The sequence below is a fragment of the Vicia villosa genome, unplaced genomic scaffold, assembly GCF_029867415.1.
Source record: "Vicia villosa cultivar HV-30 ecotype Madison, WI unplaced genomic scaffold, Vvil1.0 ctg.000764F_1_1, whole genome shotgun sequence".
Lineage (NCBI taxonomy): Eukaryota > Viridiplantae > Streptophyta > Magnoliopsida > Fabales > Fabaceae > Vicia > Vicia villosa.
The window spans coordinates 165,600-186,357 of NW_026705343.1; the positions used below are offsets into that span (position 1 = coordinate 165,600).

The 20,758-nt window shown below is 37.4% G+C and overlaps 1 protein-coding gene across 1 annotated transcript; it reads left to right on the forward strand.

Annotated features, from left to right (window-relative positions):
• Positions 1 to 3,026: 3,026 nt before the first annotated feature.
• On the forward strand, positions 3,027 to 3,479 carry LOC131631068 (uncharacterized). The gene has a single exon (XM_058901855.1). The coding sequence runs from the start codon at positions 3,027 to 3,029 to the stop codon at positions 3,477 to 3,479; it is 453 nt and encodes a 150-aa protein (XP_058757838.1).
• The last annotated feature ends 17,279 nt before the right edge of the window (positions 3,480 to 20,758 follow it).

The following is a 20,758-nucleotide window of genomic DNA, read 5'->3' on the forward strand; positions in this document are numbered from 1 at the left end:
GATAGATCTAGGGTCAAGCATCAATCTAATTCCTCTATCAATAGTGAAGAGATTGGGAAACATTGAGATGAAGTCAACCAGAATGACCTTGCAACTAGCAGATAAGTCCACCACTCTTCCTTATGGAGTCGCACAAGACATGTTAGTAAAGGTAGACAAATTCTTGTTTCTGGTAGACTTTGTTGTGATTGATATGGAAGAAGATAAAGAGTCACCTATCATTCTTGGAAGACCATTCATGAAAACAACCCGGATGATGATAGATATTGATGATGGTATCATGAAACTAAGAGTCCAAGACGAAGAGGTATGCTTTAATCTCTTCGAAGCCATGAAACAACCTAAGGATAAAAGCGACTGCTTTCGTCTAGATGTCACCGAAGAGATAGCAATAGAGGTGGCCAGTGAGATACATCTCTCTAATCCGTTAGAAAGATCCCTTGTTGATTCGTTTAATGTGCTGACTCAAGAGGAAGAACGAGAAATCGAAGGATTTGTGAAAGAACTAGAAAAGGGAGGAAGCATGAATGATAAGGATGGGAAAGCGAAAACATTAGACCCGCCAAAAGAAGTGAAGGAACCCAAGATGGAAATAAAGCTACTCCCAAATCATCTGAAATATGTTTTTTTAGATAAGGAGGGAAAGAAACCAGTAGTTATTAGTTCAAAGTTGACTATACAGGAAGAAGAAAGATTACTTCAAGTCATACAAAAGAAAAAAGCTACAATCGGATGGGTCTTGGCCTATTTAAAAGGTATAAGTCCAGCATATTGTATGCACAAAATCATGTTGGAAGAAGAATTCAAACTGGTAGCTCAACCGCAAAGAAGATTAAATCCAACTATGAAAGAAGTGGTAAGAAAAGAGGTGGTCAAACTCTTGGAAGCAGGAATGATTTACCCAATTTCAGACAGCACATGGGTGAGTCCAGTGCAAGTAGTGCCGAAGAAAGGGGGGATGATCGTTATCAGTAATGAGAAGAATGAACTAATACCAACAAGAACTGTCACTGGGTGGAGAATGTGCATCGATTATCGGAGACTCAATAAAGCCACGAGAAAAGATCACTTCCCTCTACCTTTCATGGATCAAATGCTTGAAAGACTATCCGGACAAAATTATTACTATTTCCTAGATGGATACTCCAGATACAATCAGATTGTGGTCAACCCAGAAGACCATGAGAAGACAGCTTTTACATGCCCTTTTGGAATTTTTGCATACAGAAGAATGCCATTTGGATTATGTAATTCCCCGGATACCTTTCAACGGTGTATGCAAGCAATCTTCTCCGACCTCATCGAAAAAAGTATTGAAGTATTCATGGAATGTTTTTCGGTTTTTGGAAAATCCTTTGATATCTGTCTGGCTAATCTAGATGAGGCTCTAGGAAGATGTATTGAGACCAACCTAATTCTGAATTGGGAGAAATGCCATTTCATGGTAACTGAAGGTATTATACTAGGACACAAAGTGTTTTCAAGAGGGCTTGAAGTGGACAAAGCCAAGGTGGAGGTAATCTCAAAACTCCCACCCCTTGTAAACATAAAAGGGGTAAGAAGCTTTTTGGGTCATGCGGGATTCTATCGAAGATTCGTAAAGGATTTCTCGAAGATTGCCAAACCACTGAGTAACTTACTCAATAAATGTACGTATTTTACTTTCGATGAATCCTGTGTCCAAGCTTTTAATGAATTAAAAGAAAGGCTTGTAACCGCACCTGTGATCGTAACACCTGATTGGAATAAACATTTTGAACTTATGTGTGATGCTAGCGATTATGCTATAGGTGCGGTACTACGCCAAAGAAAGGAAAAAATATTTCATGTCATACACTATGCAAGCAAAGTTTTAAATGACGCCCAAGTCAATTATGCCACTACAGAAAAAGAATTGCTAGCTTTAGTGTATGCCCTTGAAAAATTCAGATCCTATCTCATTGGAACAAAAGTGATTATTTACACAGACCATGCGGCTATCAAATATCTGCTAACTAAACCGGATTCGAAACAAAGGCTCATTCGATGGGTTCTTCTCTTACAAGAATTTGATTTAGAAATCCGGAATAAAAAAGGTTCAGAAAATGTGGTAGCAGATCATTTATCCCGCCTGGTCAATGTAAATGTCACTCACCAAGAAGCAGAAATAAATGATGAATTTCCGGATGAACAACTTTTTCAAATCCAATTGAGACCAAGGTTCGCCGATTTTGCAAATCATAAAGCAACCGGTATGGTACCAGAGGACTTTGATTGGCACCAGAAGAAAAAGTTGTTATCCGATGCTAAATACTATGTGTGGGATGACCCATACTTGTTCAAGATAGGTAAGGACGACATACTAAGAAGGTGTGTCACTGAAGAGGAAGCCCAACAGATCCTCTGGCATTGTCACAATTCTCCAAGTGGGGGGCATTTTAATGGATGGAGAACCGCAACAAAAGTTCTCCAATCCGGTTTTTTTTTGTCAACTATTTTCAAAGACACTCACCACCATGCGATAAATTGTGATAAATGCCAAAGAGTTGGAGGGATAAGCAAAAGATATGAGATTCCACTTCAAACCATGATCGAAGTTGAAGTCTTTGATTGTTGGGGCATTGATTTTATGGGACCTTTTCTCCCCTCATTTACTGATGAATATATTTTAGTTGCTGTGGATTGTTTCTAAATGGGTTGAAGCTATTGCTACCCCAAAAGCGGATGCCAAAACGGTATTGAAATTTCTAAACCGTAATATCTTCACCCGGTTTGGCATGCTTAGAGTAATTATCAGCGATGGTGGATCCCATTTTGTTAATGAACAGGTTGCGAAAGTGTTGGAAAAGTGCGGCATCAAGCATAAGATTGCTTCACCTTATCACCCTCAGACAAACGGGAAAGCAGAAATCTCTAACAGAGCAATAAAGAATATACTAGAGAAGACGGTCTCGGTATCCAAGAAAGATTGGTCTGCCCGGATTGATGATTCTCTTTGGGCATACAGGACCGCATAGAAAGCACCCACTGGTGCTTCACCTTTCCAAATGGTTTATGGTAAGGCATGTCATTTACCTGTAGAAATAGAGCACAAAGCTTTGTGGGCTCTACGTTTCTTTAATAGAGATGACAGCCTAGCATTCAAGAAAAGGAAAGAACAACTCCACGAGCTAGAAGAGTTCAGGTACTTAGCATATGAGTCCAACAAAATGTACAAGGAAAATATGAAAAGATACCATGACAAGAAACTCAAAAAGAAGGAATTTAAGGTTGGAGATCTTGTGCTTCTGTTTAATTCCAGTCTAAGACTTTTCCCAGGTAAACTAAAATCTAAATGGTTAGGACCATTCATGGTCAAGGAAGTCAAACCATATGGAGCTATTGTCATTGAAGATAGCAAAACCAAAGAGAGTTGGACGGTCAATGGAGAAATATTGAAAGTTTACCTTGGAGGAGAATTTGATCGGGAAGTATGCATTCTCGAACTTCTGAGTACTTAAGGAAGCTGATCGTCGAGCTCAAACGACGTTAAACAAAGCGCTTGTTGGGAGGCAACCCAACGCAGTAATTTTTTTTATTATTATTATTATTATTATTATTATTATTATTATTATTATTACTTTCTTATTTTAGTATCATCAGACCAGTGTGATTGAATAAGTACAACAGCTGCATGAAACGCAACACCGCGCCTCGCAGCGCGAGCCTGCGTCGCGACGCGTGGGCAGAAGATTTCGCGCGTCTCGGTTGATCCTAGCGCGCCGCGATTGTGCGAAAACAGATGTTGCCTCCGATATCTGGTTTAATGCAGGTTAGCCGGAGCCCAACCCTTTTTGCTTCTGGGGGGGTGGCAGGAGCTCGACCAGATAAGTTCCAGGAGCAACCAGAGGAGGATAGTGAGTTGTTATGTTTACGATAATTGACATGATGATATTTGTTATAGTCTGTTTTTATTTAAGTTGTCCCCAATTTAGAATGAGTACTACCACAACAAAATGAAAATCTCAAGCAAAGTACCAACAATGGAGCAACATGCGTGAAAGTGGTAGTGAGTGATTTTTTTTTCAAAATAACTAAGTTTTCCCTTTCTTTTTCGATAAAAGTGACAAGGCAGGTTGTTAGTAAATACTGACAGAAGTTCCTTATGATACACTATTTTTGTTGGATCGGCTTAGCCTTAACCATTGTGAGGAAAGCTTTCCATTGTTTACTATATGCAGGAGACCATCGATTATTTTGACTTGTTTGTATTATGCTAAACTATTTGTCGCATCGTTTGTGGAAATCTGTGGAAGCGATTTAGGCATTTGTTTGAATCTGAGAGTTTCTTTGAGCCGATTCCATCTTAAAACTTAGTTTCTTCTGTGAGAGTGTGATCCTTTGCTAACCATTCTTTGAGCCTGAGGTCAAGATAAATTTCATCATATGCACCAAGGAAACACCTGGTGAGTTTTGATCTCAATAAAAAGTTTTGTTTTGAACCATCAACCATAAACTTTGGTGAAGTGTTTTCTCTTTTACCTTATTAGAAAATAGGGGACCATTCATAGAATCTGAATACAGGTTGATCTCCAAGTTGGGGAGACTCATAATCAAAAGAAGAGTAAGTACATGTGGTGATTTGTAAAGAACAAAAGAACTTTGTAGCTTGGAAAAAAAAACAAAAGAAGAACAACGTTTGAAAGTAAATGGTTGTTGAAAAAGAAAGAAAGAAACATCGAGCTACGAGTGAAAAAGAAGAATGGGTGAGAAAGTTAAAGGTATAAAGAAAAAGGAAGGAGTTATGATTCGGATGCTTCCCTAGAATAGGAACAACCCTTGATTATCTTCTTTTCTTTGAATCTAAACCACATTACAACCCTGGAAAGACCTTCTGATTCTTAGATTCCACAGGACTTGATGCTAACAATATGGTGAACGTATGATATGGATTCTTGTTGATTTAATTGTTTGGATGAGTGTTTAACCCCTCTATTATTCATCATACTTTTTGATGAGAGTGATTAGTGCTGATTCAATTGCAATTGTGTAGTGTTTTGAACTTCTGGAGGTAATTTTCTTTCAAAATCTGTTTCATGTGTATGTTCTGAGTTTGCAGGAACAGGAAGAGTATCTGACTTGGTTACTGAATCGAACCACTTGAAAAACCGTTTTGGAAAACTTGTTGCATGATTGTTGGTATGTTTTGTTGTATTCATTGAGGTAAGTAATTTTGTTTAGGGACAAACAAAACTCTAAGTTGGGGAGAGTTTGTTAGGAGTGAATTATTAGTGTTTTCATTTGTCGAATTAACTACCTTTTGAGCTGGAAGTGTGCTTTTTAAGGATTTTATAGTTAGAATTGAACTTTAGAGGTTCGATGCTAACTGTAGAACAACTTGCGTCACTTTGGATGTTATTTGTGCAGATATTGAAGTTTAGAAGTAAAGACGAAGAAACACGCAGGTGTAGAGCTTCTAGAGAGGAAGAATCACAAAGAAGGAAGGTGAAACAAAGGCCGAGCCACGCCAATAAGGAGCGAGACGCGCCATCCCTTCTGACTTGGGTTCGCGCCGCGCCAATACATGCCGAGGCGCGATGGTTGCGTTACAAGGATAAATTGTTATAAATAGAAGCCTTAATCCTCATAAGAGGCAATCTTTGGTGAACGAATTTCAGAGAGCAATCCTATTCTAGAGCAGAAAACAACTTCCGACGGAGAATTCAACCACAATTGAAGACATTCCCTTGATGAAGATGAATCCTTCCATGAAATCTTGTGTGTTCTTCATGACTATGGAGAGCTAAACCCCATTGTGTTAAGTTTAAGGTAGTAGTTAACTTATGAAGATGCAATTACTTGATTAATTCCTGTGAACAATTGTTTAAGTTTTATCATCAATGAAAAACCTTGCTTTTATTGTATATCATTGTTAAACTATCAATCGAGAGATAGGGTTTATACTTTCGCCCTAGGTTTTTACATTGACTTGTTGATTAATACTCAGAGATGAGATTTTGAAGAAGTTTTCATAAATCATCGCGGTTAATTCCCTTTATCTTTATAGTTATTCTGAGAGATCGAATATCATACCGGTAGAGGTGGTTCTAGATTGATCATTAGAAATAATGTCAGTTTTGAGGATGAATGAAGATAATAGCTTAGATAATGTTCACTTGTGGATTAATTGATTATTGTAACACCCTTCTAAACCCCGCGGAAATTTATAAAATAATTCAGAGTAAAACATGAAAACAAGGGTGCCACAATTCCAATTAAAACAAATTATCATAAATCAATTGTCATGCTTTCACTAAGGAACAATTCATCATAATACATAAACATCTCATGTTAACACAGCGGAAATTCACCATACGGATAAGCATAACATCATCTATGCAATATCCCACAGAATTAATACAATAACCACACGATAGAGTATCATCATAAACTCTAAGCTATCGTTTCCCCAGTGTTACAATATTAGAGCATGACACCGACGCTGTACTAAACGAACTGGCTCATGAGCTAATCCTCACCGAGCCAAAAGCCGCTATCCTCAATCTGAAAATATCAACAGTAAGGGTGAGTCTCATTCACAATTAACAAATGTTATCGAATCATAAAGAATAACACATCATAGTCACATTATTCATCCAATTTCATTATATTCAGATTGTCAGGAAGTACTCTTCAACACACAACAACAAATAGAATACATTACCAAGAGACAACACCGTAATTCATCCAAACAAATCATAACAATTACACCATCATCACATATTATAACATTGGACAATCTTCCATTCATGTTATAATCATCCAAGTAGCCTAATGCAAATGCAACTATATGCATGTGGTACCAAAATCTGGGATAACCCATCTCACCGATCCACCATCGTCAAGGATACGGCAACACCCACTCACTAATTCCACACAATGGGAATTAGCTACCACTGATCCACCATCGTCAAGGATCAGCCACATAATGATTATGAAATGCATGTATCAACCATAACATGCTCATCATCAACATTAAACAACCAAATGTCATAATCATCAACCACCACAAAATAAATAGCCACACACAGTTATGCGATTTCTCAACCATAATAAAATACATATTTTACACCAACAATATATGTATAATAAACACCAATTACAACCACAACATCATGACAGGTAAATCATTCAATAATGTGCCTGTATGCATAAACCACCACATAGTACAACAACAATAGCGCCTCTCGCAATCGTGTACCAAGTACAACAAATCAGCCCAACAACAACAGAGCATTTACATCATCATTCATCAAAACACATGATAACCATATTTACCATGAACAACATCCATTTGCATAACAAGCAGAAGCAACCACATTATCACAACACACATCTTTGCACATATTCAATTATGCAAACAACAGTCATTGCCTCTCATCAACTATGCAAAACCAGAATAAACCACATTTGGAGAAAACGGTACTTTTCAAAATAAAATCAAGTTATTGTTGTTTTATTTATTTCATATGGTAGAGTATTCAATTTAAGGAACAACGTCCAAAACGACGTCTAAAACGGACTTACGGTTTGAAAGTTACACATCTTTAACTTTTTTCAAGAAAACAATTATCGCTACAGCACGCGGCGCCACACACAGTCCGCAGCGCGTAACGAATAGAAAACACGCCTTCGCGGCGCAAACAAAGGTTCGCGGCGCGGAACGAGAAAATCACTACGCCTTCGCGGCGTGAACTGGCAAAAGTCAGAGTTTTCATCGCAATTGACAGCATTACGGGATTTACCCCAAAATCCCCAAAATCCAAACCAAGTTATGTCATGAACCTCAAACACCACCATATCAGCCACATACATGTTATAACACAAATATAACACACAAAGAGGATCATTTAATCATCATAACAATCATATAATCATACAATTCATCAAATCATACAATTCCCCTCAAAATCATCCCAAAACCCCAATCCGTCATATAATCAATTGACACAAACAATGCATCTAAATCAGTCCTATTATCTATAATACGATAAAAGATATTAACCGGAAGAGTCCCCCCTTACCTTAGCCAAAGATCTTGATTAGCCCCCTTCCTCTTCTGTTCCTCTTTCACGTATCAGCTTTCCCATCTCTCATCTCCTCTGCTCTGCTTTTCACGTTCCTTTTTCCTTTCTCCCATTTTCCCTTATTTTTATGAAAAATAACATTTTAATTAGTAAAGGGCTTTACTAACATAGCACTCCCTCTTTACTTACATCACACTTGGCCCAATAGCCCATCTCATAATTCTTTCCAAATAATTCCACAAAATACCGAATAATTCCAAATAATAATTTAATTTCCGATTAAATTAAAATTAGAAAATATGGGGTGTTACAATTATTGCATATGAATAGGTTGATGAACCCTAGAACTCAACATATTCTTTCACCATTTTTATTCGTCTTTAAGCTTTGTTTTTATCATTTAATTATTATTCTGTTAATTGCAAATTGAAATCAAACAAGCAAAACCAATACTTTTCGCTAACTCATTATAATCCGACTATAGAACAGCAGCAATATTACTCAGTCTCTGTGGATACAATATATTAGAAAATATTTACCCGAAATACTTTCAACACATACTAGCACACAAGTTAGAGATAACAAAACACCGCAATCGGAATTGCGTTATTATAATATAAGTTAAACCGAAAATGAAATACAGAATAGGAAGTGAAAACATGGAGAAAGCAAGTCAAAATTAACATAAGCATGAAGATACAAGAGCAAACAAACTTGCAAATGAAGAAACAACATAAAGGAACAAAGGAGGCATGCATGCGTCGACCTAATCAGATGTATGCGTCGACCTGAACAAAAAGAGAAGCAATGCGTCGACCTGAAGGGTCGACCTAAGCAAACCCAAGCCTGGCAGCAAAACTGTGCGTCGACCTGAGAAAAAGTAAGCATCGACCTGAAGAGAAACCACAGCTATGCATCGACCTGAAGGGTCGACCTGAGCAAACCTGAGCCCAGCAGGAGGGTTATGCGTCGACCTACAAGGTCAACCTGAGCATACCCACTCAGCACATGCAGCAATAAAAACTAGCTTTCCATGAAAGCAACCAAAATGCAATCCGCCACAAACGCTCAACACACGAACAAGGATAAAATGCAATTCTATGAGTCAAGAGCATTTATATTGTTCAACTTGTAAGATTCAATTCATGTATGTAAATTAACATCAAATGCTATACGAACAATCGACGCGTCAATGTCGCAACATGAGCATGAAGAGAAAATTTCAACCAATTCCACATTTAGTCATTATCAATGATTACATTCAATTCACATGTTTAAAAAGTTACTTAGCCAAAACAACAAGTCATCTCAATTTTATGCCAAAACTCAAAAGTCAAAAGCAAATGCTTCATACGCGCCAATTGTCAAACACTTAGAATGCGTTTTCTTGTATCATAAGCAAAGTACACATGTTATGAAGAACAAACAACTCACAACCTCAAATCCTATCAATTAAGCAAAATCAACAAGAATTATCAACCGATAGTCGATCACCACATGCTAACACTCAAAATCAAGAGCAAATGCTTCACATAAACCAATCATCAAAAACTTAGCATGCATTTCCTTTGATCATAACCAATATTCGTGTATTTGCAACAACAATCCACCGATAGATCTCAAATTCAATCAATCAAACAAAATCAACATGAATCATCAATCAAAACACAATTATCATCATCAACTATCACAAATCCATCATCCGCAACAAAAATCATCATGTTAATTTCGAATCAAGCCATAGTATCAATGATCTAACATGATTTATAGTGAATTTACCGGATCAAACGAAGAGATCGAGATCGGATGAACACGAATGCGAACATGACACAAACACGAACGAAACCCAGGGATGGAGAAGGGGAGAGTGGCGCGTAAGCCTTGGGAGAGGGCGAGATCCACAAAAACTTGATCGGAGGAGAGAGATCTTGATTCTTGATGAAGCTTGTTCTTGAAGTTTTATGAAGATTGATGAAGTTTTGTGAGTTTTTGTAGTTTTGATTCAAGAGAATTGAGAGAGAATGAGAGAAAGTGTCTTTTGTGAATTTTGGCAGAATTGAAGTTATGAGAGAAAAAGAGGGAAAATGGTTTATATAGTGTGAGTGGTAAAATGTCAAAAATGCCCCTAACTTTATTATATTTGAGCTTTTTTCGGGAAACGCGAATCGGCGGAAAAATTGGGAACGGGACCAACGCTTACTCGAAGATGACTAAAATTGTGACTCGTGACCGCGAGAATCGTTGTCATACGATAAATGGTGAAAAATTTATGCGTGTTTGAGCGCAATGAAACTCAACTTTCCACTTGAAATCTGAACTTGTGTCTGTGACGACGAATCGAGGCTAACAAAATTTCAGAGAGAATGCCGCAAAAATAGACTTCATACGATAAAAATCGAAGAAGTTATGAATTTTCAAACTTGCCGCGACATACCCGAAAACTCACTTTTCCTTGTAAATTCATGACAATCTTCAAAATGCTGGGCATTTTCAGTGCATAATTGGTCCTTGGGCCGAACATATGAAATTTCGAGGACAATGGTACAGAGTTGCAGTTAAAATTTTGAATAAATCCGTCAAGCAGATCAGGAGATATGAATTTTTAAGCGTCCAGGAGACTGTAGTGCAATAAACTCGAAATAGCGGAAACAAATACTTTTCGTCCCCTTCCTTTATAAATTGATTTTTGGCCCGAACACGAAAGATGTAGAGAATGGAAAAAAACTCCCAGCATCGCAGGAATCAAACACATAGCAGCTTCCAAAAAGGACTTGCAAATTTTTATATTTCCTCCGTATAAACCGAATTTTGCACCATATTTCCTTGAGACCACTAGAACACATTATTATTTCTCTTCAGTTTTTGATTAACAAAATAAACGCCATCCATAACTTATAGCTCAAATAAAGAGGGAAAATTTTGGGGTGCAACATATGCGAGATCCTCCATACAGCATGCCAACATCTTTTATGGCAGATTTACACAATAGTACATCTACATATTCGATTCCTTTGCCTACAACCTTTTCACCATTATAATGATCAGGTTGTGGTGTTAACCAATTCAATCAAAATAGTCAACCACCAGGATTCGCTAACCATTTGCCTTCGCTCACCACGAATACCTTTGCAATTTTAAGGCAACAAATGGACGAGAGCAATCACAAGATGGTGGAGGTACTTGCTCAACAAATGAGTACTATTTTCAATCCAGTGATCCAGAATGTAACCCATACGAATTTACAAAATTCCCAGGCAAGCCAATAAACTATGGCGCAAATAGGGAAAATTGCAGATCACTTTAGGGCCCTTAGAGAACCAATCATGCCACCCCATCGTGGCTGGGTTAGGAATAATCAGGGTAGAGTATTCATATGATCCCACAATAAAGCAGACCCAACCAGTCCCATAAAACGTTGGAGAAAACAATCAGGGAGTAAGGGTCGAACTACTTAGAAACCAACATGCTATACCCAGGGAGGAAGAACCTCGACGGATCGTGATGGTCGATCAAAACCACAACGCTAATGAAGTAGTCCAACGCGTTTGACAAAACGAGATTCTAGGAGAGAATAACTTGGATGCCATGATTGAAAGGATTATGGAAAGTAATGGAGTGAACGTTGGCCTTTGAAGGCCAAATTATTCTTCCCCTATATCAGAATATATCTTACAAACCAAATTACCTAAGGGCTGAAAAGTCTAAAAATTCACAAAATTCTCTGGTGACACCAGTGAACCAACCGTCAAACACATAGCCAGGTATCTTACCGAGGTTGGAAACATAGAAAACAACAAAAATTTACGAATAAGGTATTTCCCTAGTTCGCTAACCAAGAACACATTCACGTGGCTCACCACCCTCGCATCAAATTCCATTCAAGATTGGCATCATTTGGATAGGTTATTTCATGAGCAGTTCTATATAGGCCAATCGAATATAAGTCTTAGTGAATTGGCCAATGTGAAACGTAATTTTAGCGAACCCATAGATGAATATCTCAACAGATTCCACCAATTAAAGGCAGGGTGTTTTACACAAGTTCCAGAACATGAACTAGTTGAGATGGCTACAAGAGGTTTAGATTTCTCTATAAGGAAGAAATTAGATCCCAACTATCTAAGAGATATGGCCCAATTGGCAGATAGAGTTTGACAAGTAGAGTGCCTAAAAGTTGAGATGGCTAGAGCAAATAGGAGCCATAAGAAAGAGAGGATTGCATATTTCGAAGCCGAGGAAGGCGAACAAGAAATCTATGATTGTCCTTTAGCCTTCGAAGAGGGTGAAGTAGATTTGGATGAAGCCAACTGACAAGTGGATAAGGCCGAATGAAAGCAGAGGCCGAGGACAAGAAAAATGGAGGAGTTTCGAGTTTGGAAGAGGTTCGTCCATAGCATATCAGAAAGAGTTCCAGATATTAAGACAACTAGCATACAAGTTTGACAATTACAAAGGTAAAAATCCTATGATAAGGTCTCAATGGAAGAGATACCAAAGGATAAAGAAATCCCAGCGAGAGATGATGGGAAAAGAAGTAGGAGAGTTTAGTAGTAACCAGGTTCCACCGCCTGCCAAAACTGACGAAAGATTACTAGTGGGAGGAAAACTCTTTCCCCAAGAAAAGAGAAAATGAGTGAAAAAAGGTTGGAGAAGGAAATGGAGGACGAAGAGATGCTAACTGATAACTTTGAATCAGAGGGAGAGTCTTCCCTAAACATCAATTGCAATGTGGTATCTGTTTTGCCTTATGAATACGACCAGGTTACAGAGGTAAAAGATGATGAAGAAATAGATGAGATGGATATGGCAAAACAAAAGCATGTATGTTACTACGTGATGAAAAATGGAGCCGTTGAGGAGCAAAATGCTTTCTTCGAACGACCTAACCAAGGGGTGAAAAATCACTTGAAGCCCTTATTTATAAGGGGAAAGGTGGAAAATGTGGGGATCAACAAAATCTTGGTCGATGGAGGAGCAGCACTGAACCTGATGATGCAGTTTATGATAAGAAGGATTGGGATGTTCGAAACAGATATCAAGCCCCACAACATGGTGCTTTCGAATTACGAAGGAAAACTGGGTCATGCCTTTGGAGTTATACAAGTAGATGTGACAGTGGGTTCGATTACAAGACCACTATATTTATGGTGATTCAAGCAAGAGCCAGCTATAACTTGCTACTGGGTCGTGAATCGATTCATGGCGTGGGGGCAGTTCCGTCTTCATTACACCAGAGGATTACGATCTGGGGGGAGGATGGAATAGTGGAGAATATCGAAATGGATCAGAGTTACTATTTTGTGGAGGTGAATCATGTAGATCGAAGGAATTTTGATAAAAATCTAGCCAATATAGGTCCTTGCAACCCTGTAACACCCTTCTAAAACCCCCGCGGAAAATATAATAAGATCAGAGTAATTATACAGCAAGGATGCTACAATTAATAAAATAAATAAACTCCAAGTAGTTTGTCATGCTTTATTATGAATAATCCAAAATATCAAAACATATGTTCAGCACAGCGGAAACTCATTTAACAATGTTATAAAACATCACCAATAAAATCAACGGTACATAAACCAATAATAGCAAAACAGTGTATCACAAGTAACTCTAAGACTATCGATCCCAGTGTTACAATCAGAGCATGACTCGACACGAACTACGGACTAGCCTACGAGCTATCCTCACCCAATCAAGATGACGCTACTCCTTAATCTGAAATCATCAAAGTAAGGGTGAGTTTCATTCGAATTAATAAGCATTATGCATTCATAAGCAATAAAACTTCATAGCAATTATCATCCACTCAACCATACATGTATTCGAAATTATCACAACAAGCAAGCATCAATGCATAAGTATCACCTATCACATCGCACAAACATTCAGCTATATCAGGTTATAATGCAATGAATGGACTGACACTATGCATGTGGTACCATACATGGGCTAAACCCATCCAACTGATCTTTTTCATCACCAAGATACAGTCCAACCAGCACAAATTCCTCACAATGGGAATTATGCCCACCATTTTGATCCACTTTCATCACCGGGATCCATCACTAAAATGTATGCGAATGAATGCAACGTATAACATGCTTACAACATCACCCAACCGATGTAATACATCGTCTCATTATCAATCACCAATTCATCACCAATAAGCATGCATATGTTTTAGCATTCATACAAATATATCACACGCATACATGTAGGACATCACCCAATAAATAATATAAACATGATATAAAACTCGGACTTTACGTCCATATCACCTATTCATCATATAGGCCATTAACCCAGCTTCGCAACGCCCCAAACGGCACTTAAATCAGACACTCAGATCAAAAGTTATGGGTTTTTAAAGTAAAAACAATTTTCTAAAAACACACAGTAGAACCCGGTTCCTCCCACACGGGAACCGGTTCCTGACTGCTTCCCAAAACTCGTCTCTGATTTTTACTATGGGGAACCGGGTTGTCCCTATCTGGGAACCGGTTCCCAGCAACCCAGAATTCTCACGCCTCTGTTTTTATAAGGGGAAACCGGTTCCTCCCACACAGGAACCGGTTCCTACGTACCTGCACAACAAAAATTCATAGTTTGACAACAATATGCTTTACCCCATTCCACCAATTCGGCCACACGCGAATATTACTCACAAACATCACCAATTTACACATTATAACACATTTCAAACAAGTTTTAAACATCTATTAACAACATATATCATGGTTATTATCAAAATCATGCCAAATTATGAAGATTCATCAAAACCTAACAAAATTCCCAAACCCGACACGTTCGATTGAACTAAACGACAATCCTAATCAATTCTACTACCCACAATCACATAAGGATTACTAACCCGAAGAATCCCCCCTTACCTTAGAGTCGAATCTTCGAAGGGTCTCTTCCTCTTTGGCTCTTCTCCTTTTCACGTACTTCTCAGTTCCTCAGACTTCTGCCCTTTTGCCTCTAACCTTCTCCTTTCCCAATTTCCTTTATTTTTATGAAAAAATAGAAATTGTCTTAATAGGCTTACATAGTTAACACCCCCCTTTTGCTAACTACCACACTAAGCCCAATAACCAATATTTCATCATTTTCCAAATAATTCCCAATAAAATATTAATTCCAATAATTTAATTAAAAACTTAATTAAATTAATAAATAAGAATTAACGGGGTGTTACAAACCCTACAGGGGATATTTACTCTGCAAATAAGAACGCCATTTACTTCCTCACTCTACATTTCCAATGGGAAAGGGAAATTATGGGTGAGGAAAATGATGTAGAGGGATTAGAAGGAATTCCGCCAACTGGCTGGGAGGATGAGGGCGAAGACCATGTTTGAGTCCAAATATTTCGAAAAAGATTTTGGCTTACTTAGATGAAAACAGGTTGAAAACGGCCTTAGAGGCCGAAGTTAAGTTTATGGCTATCGAATCCAACAACGAAAAGAGTCATGCGAAGAGACCTGGGGTGAACTTCAAACTTGAACCCCCAGACAAAGCAATGTCCTTCGAAGAAAAAGACCAAAAGCTAGATGCAATTTATGACGAAGAGCTTTTGGGATTTGAAAATTATCTGACTAGACTATGTGCAAAGATGATGGTGCAAGACCCGCTTGAAGAGATCTATTTGGGCGAAGGATCTACCAAAAGACTTACTTACATCAGCGCGAAGCTTAGCCCGAATATGAGAAGGGAGGCGATCCAATTGCTGAAAGAATATAAGGATTGCTTCGCATGGGACTATGATGAAATGCCAGGGATAAGCAGAGAACTAATTGAATTGAAGCCGCCTATTAAAGATGGTAAGACGTCCATCAAGCAGACTCCTAGGAGATTCACGCTGGAAATCCTCTCAAAGATCGAAGAAGAAATTGAGAGACTCCTTAAGTGTAAGTTCATCCGAACTACAAGGTATGTCGAATGGATAGCAAATATTTTGCTTGTTATTAAAAAGAATGGATCTTTAAGGGTCTATGTAGATTTTCGTGATTTAAATTCTGCAACCCCTAAGGATGAGTACCCAATGCCTGTGGCAGAAATACTAGTCGATTCAACCTAAGGCTTCGAGTATCTTTGAATGCTCGATGAATATTCTGGGTATAATCAGATATTCATTATTGAAGAAGATCTTCCTAAAACAAATTTTGGATGCCTTGGGGCATTAGGCACCTACGAATGGGTAGTCACGCCCTTCGGATTAAAAAATGCCGGGGCAACTTACCAAAGGGCAAGGAAATCTATTTTCCATGATTTTATTGAGACATTTATGCAGGTTTACATAGACAACATAGTGGTAAAATTGATCTCAGATAAAAGCCATTTTGAGCATATTCGCCAATCATTAGAAAGAATGAGGAAACACGGTTTGAAGATGAATCCCCTTAAGTGTGCCTTTTTTTTGTACAGGAAGGTGGCTTTTTGGGCTTTGTAGTCTGCAAGAAGGGAATAGAGATTAATTAAAACAAAACGAAAGGCAATTATGGAAATAAAGGATCCTTCGACAAAGAAAGAGTTGCAATCACTACTTGGGAAGATAAACTTCTTACAAAGGTTTATTTCAAATCTAAGTGGGCAAACTCATGCATTCTCTCCCCTTCTACGTCTGAAACAAGGAGGTTTCGAATGGAGACAAGAGCATCAAGAAGATTTTGACAAAATCAAGCAATACCTTTATCAACTTCCAATCTTGTCACCCCCTTGTAAGAATAAATGTATGAGACTGTACATATCTGCATCAAATTTAACAATAGGAAGTATGCTTGCTCAAGAGGATGAGAATGACATCGAAAGAGCCATCTATTACCTCAGTCGAGTACTTAATGATGCGGAAACTAGATATAGTATAGTAGAAAAGTTGCGTCTTTGTTTATACTTTTCTTTTACGAAATTGAAATACTATATTAAGCTAGTAGATATGTACGTCTCGTCTCAATTTGATGTTATTAAACATATGCTTTCCAATCCAATTCTTCACAATCGAATTGGAAAATGGGTGCTTGCCCTAACTGAGTATTCTTTGACTTGCATGCCTTTCAAACCTATGAAAGGCCAAATAGTATCAGATTTTATAGTTAACCATGCAATGGTAGAAGTTCCTCATAACTATGTGGAACTAGAACCTTGGAAATTATTCTTCGATGGTTCTACTTACAAGGATGGAACTAGCGTAGAAGTTTTGATTATTTCTCCAAACAAAATTCCAAAAAAGTTCAAGTATAAAATTGAAGGTCCCCCTTGTTCAAATAATGAAGCTGAGTATGAAGCTTTGATAGCAGGACTTAAAGCTTTGTTGGAATTAGGGACAACTAGAGTCAAAATAAGAGGAGATTCAGAACTCGTGATCAAACAAGTAACCAAGGAATATAAGTGCATAAAAGAGAACTTAATATTCTACTTCGTCATAGCGAACAGGCTACTTCAAAATTTTGAATACGTAGACATTGAGCACACCCCTAAGTTTAAGAATAAAGAGGCCAATGACTTGGCTCAAATTGAATCAGGATACAAAGTGTCAAAACAATTTGAAGAATTGATTGAGATTCCAGGGAAAGTATTGACTACCAAACTATCCCCTTCAGATTTGCAGAATTCAAGTCTCGAATACGCAAATGAAGAAAGTTTAGAAGTCTTGGCCATTGATAGTCTGGCAGACACAGATTTGAAGATCAAGTATCTTGCACTCGGTTACATACTTATGGGAGGAAGGAATCTTACTCAAATTCTTAGGAGAAAACGATGCGTACTTGGCATTGGTAGATGTACATAGTGGGGCATGGGGAGCACGCCAAGAAGGTCATAAAATAAGGTGGCTTATGTAACATCCCAATTTTTCTATTTTATATATTTAATAGTTATTTCATTAATAGTATAATTATTTAATTATTATTTGGTGTGATAATTATTTAATTTTGTATTTTTATGCTAATTAGTTATTTGAGCAATTAGTAGAATAATGAGATAATATGCTATTGGGCCAAATTTTAGGAATAGAAATAATATTTGGTAAGGTTACTAAGCCCATTAACTTGATAGCGAGTTAGTAAGGAAATAGGGTTTTAGATGTCATAACTATTTTGGGAGAAATGAAGAGGAAAGAGAGCTCAAGAGAAGAGAAGAGGAAGAAGAGGAGATTGAAGGAATTAGAAGAAGAGGGAGTTTTAATCTAAGGTAAGGGGGAGAATCTTCATTATATTGGATATATATATATATATATATATATATATATATATATATATATATATGCAATGGGTAGTGGTATGATAGGATATTTATCTCTCTATTTCATAGATTACAAATGTTAGGATTTGTATTGAATCCATGAGATTTTGTGAATTAATCATGTCTAGTGTTGTTATAATGTTGAACCATGGTTATAAACATGATTAGAAACCTTTCTCATGTGATTAATTGTTGTTTGGATGAGTTTTGGTTAGTTAAAATCATATTGGGGTGGGTGTTGGAAGTGCTGAAAATGCACAGTTTTTTTCTGGTTCTAGTGTGAATTGTCGGGTGAGCGTTTTGCTTTGCCGGGTGAGTGGTCGCTTGTAAGCCTTTGTCGGGCGAGAGGGTGACCAATTTTCTGTTTTGGAGCGTCGGGCGAGCCATTTCTTTCGCCGGGCGAAAATGCCCTGTTTTGCCAAAATTCTAAAATGCATAACTTTTGATCCGTAACTCTGTTTTATGTGTCGTTTGAAGCATTAGGAAGCTAATGTAATTATCTATATGATAGAACTAGAATTGTTAGCACTTAATGAATTAATTATGATATTTTTGTGTAGGTAACATGTAATTATTTATGTGTGTGTTATGAATTGATGAATTATGGATAACATTAGTGGATATGTTATGTGATATGATATTCATGATATGTTTGAATGAATATATGCTATTTGGATGTATTTGTTGAGAATGATTACTTGATGCATGTTGTGCAACTTTTGGTGAATAATTCATATGAGTTGGATTATTGTGATATGCGTGTATAGTTAAGGTAGTGTGATAATCTTAACTTCATATGTTATGGTTGTACATGCATTCATGGGAAGATTGTACTCTGAGTTGGCTTTGATCCTTGTGTGAAAATAGAGGCGGTTTGTTTCTTTTGTGGATTCGGAAGCGGTGAACTATACGTTCATATTTAAGGGCTTTGATCTTGTCTAGATCGAAGCGTGACTCTGGTTTTAATCGGGAGCGGTAACCTTGATACTTACAATGGTACTACATGCATGAGTCACATTAATTTGTATTTTGAGTCACATTGTTGATATGTGAATGTTTGAATTGATGTGTTTGTTTGGTGTGGTAATTGTATTTGGGTTATGTGCAATACTTATGAAACTTGTTCAAATTATGAAGTGTGAAGAATGATTATGCTATGGTATGCTATGTTCATTGTACATATATTATGTATTCATTATGATGAGAATTCTCACCCTTCTGTTTGAATGATGTTCATTGGGACACCGTGCAGGTTCCGGCGAGTAGTGTGCTTGCACAAGGATTTAGCCTAGGAGTCTTTTAGTTTTATTGTTTTGATTAGGTAGCGAGTCAAATGCTCTGATCATGTAACATTGGGGGTTTTGAAGTCATGTTTTCTGTATGTTTGGATACTGTTATCCTTATGGTGTTTAACTTGATATTTTCGATATAATATGTTGATGGCTATGTTGCCAAATGTGGAATTCCTATGACATGTATATATATGAGTTGATTATATTATATAATTTGGTAGATGGATATAGTATGAGATATATTCATTGAAATTACTTGAGATTTATTATTCCGCGTGCAATATGCATAATGTATGAAAGCATGAAGTTTCAAATTGTGTTATAAGGTGATCAGTGCATGTTTGTATGATTTGTTTTGGGTTTTAATTAATATGGAAACAACATGTAACACCCTTTTGTTTATGCATTTTATTTACTCTGTGAATATATATTGAATATTTGGGGTTAGAAAAGGGGTTTTACAACTTCTATTTCGATATGGCCTATTTTGGCCCACTATTTTGAAAGATTGTATAGAATTTGCCAAGGGTTGCCAAGAGTGTCAAGTTCATGCAGGCATTCAACATGTCCCTGCAAGTAAATTTCATTCGATAATCAATCCATGTCCTTTTAGAGGATGGGCACTAGATCTAGTTGGTGAAATTCGACCATCCTCATCCAAAGGTCAGAGGTATCTCTTGGTTGGAATTGACTGTTTCACCAAATGGATCAAAGTGATACCATTTGTGAAGGTAGATCAAGAAACCATCATCGAATTCTTCCAGAAATAGATAATTTACATGTTTGGAATCCTAGAAACAATTACAACCGATCAAGGATCTGTCTTTACTGGTTGAAAGTTGCAGAAATTCGCTAAAGAAGTGGGATTCAAACTGTTAACTTCTACACCATACTATGCCCAAGCGAATGGACAAGTCAAAGCTGCAAATAAAGTGATCATTGGTTTAATAAAGAGGCATGTGGGGAGAAAGGAAAAAATTGGCACAAAACTTTAGATCAAGCTCTGTGGGCTTGTCGAACCTCCACAAAAGAAGCAACCAACAATATACCGTTTCGTTTGACTTTTGGACATGACGCAGTTCTACCAGTGAAAATCTTTTTACAATCAGTAAGAATTTAGAGGCAGAATAAAATCCCCTCTGACTATTATTGGGAGATGATGATGAATGAGTTAGTCGA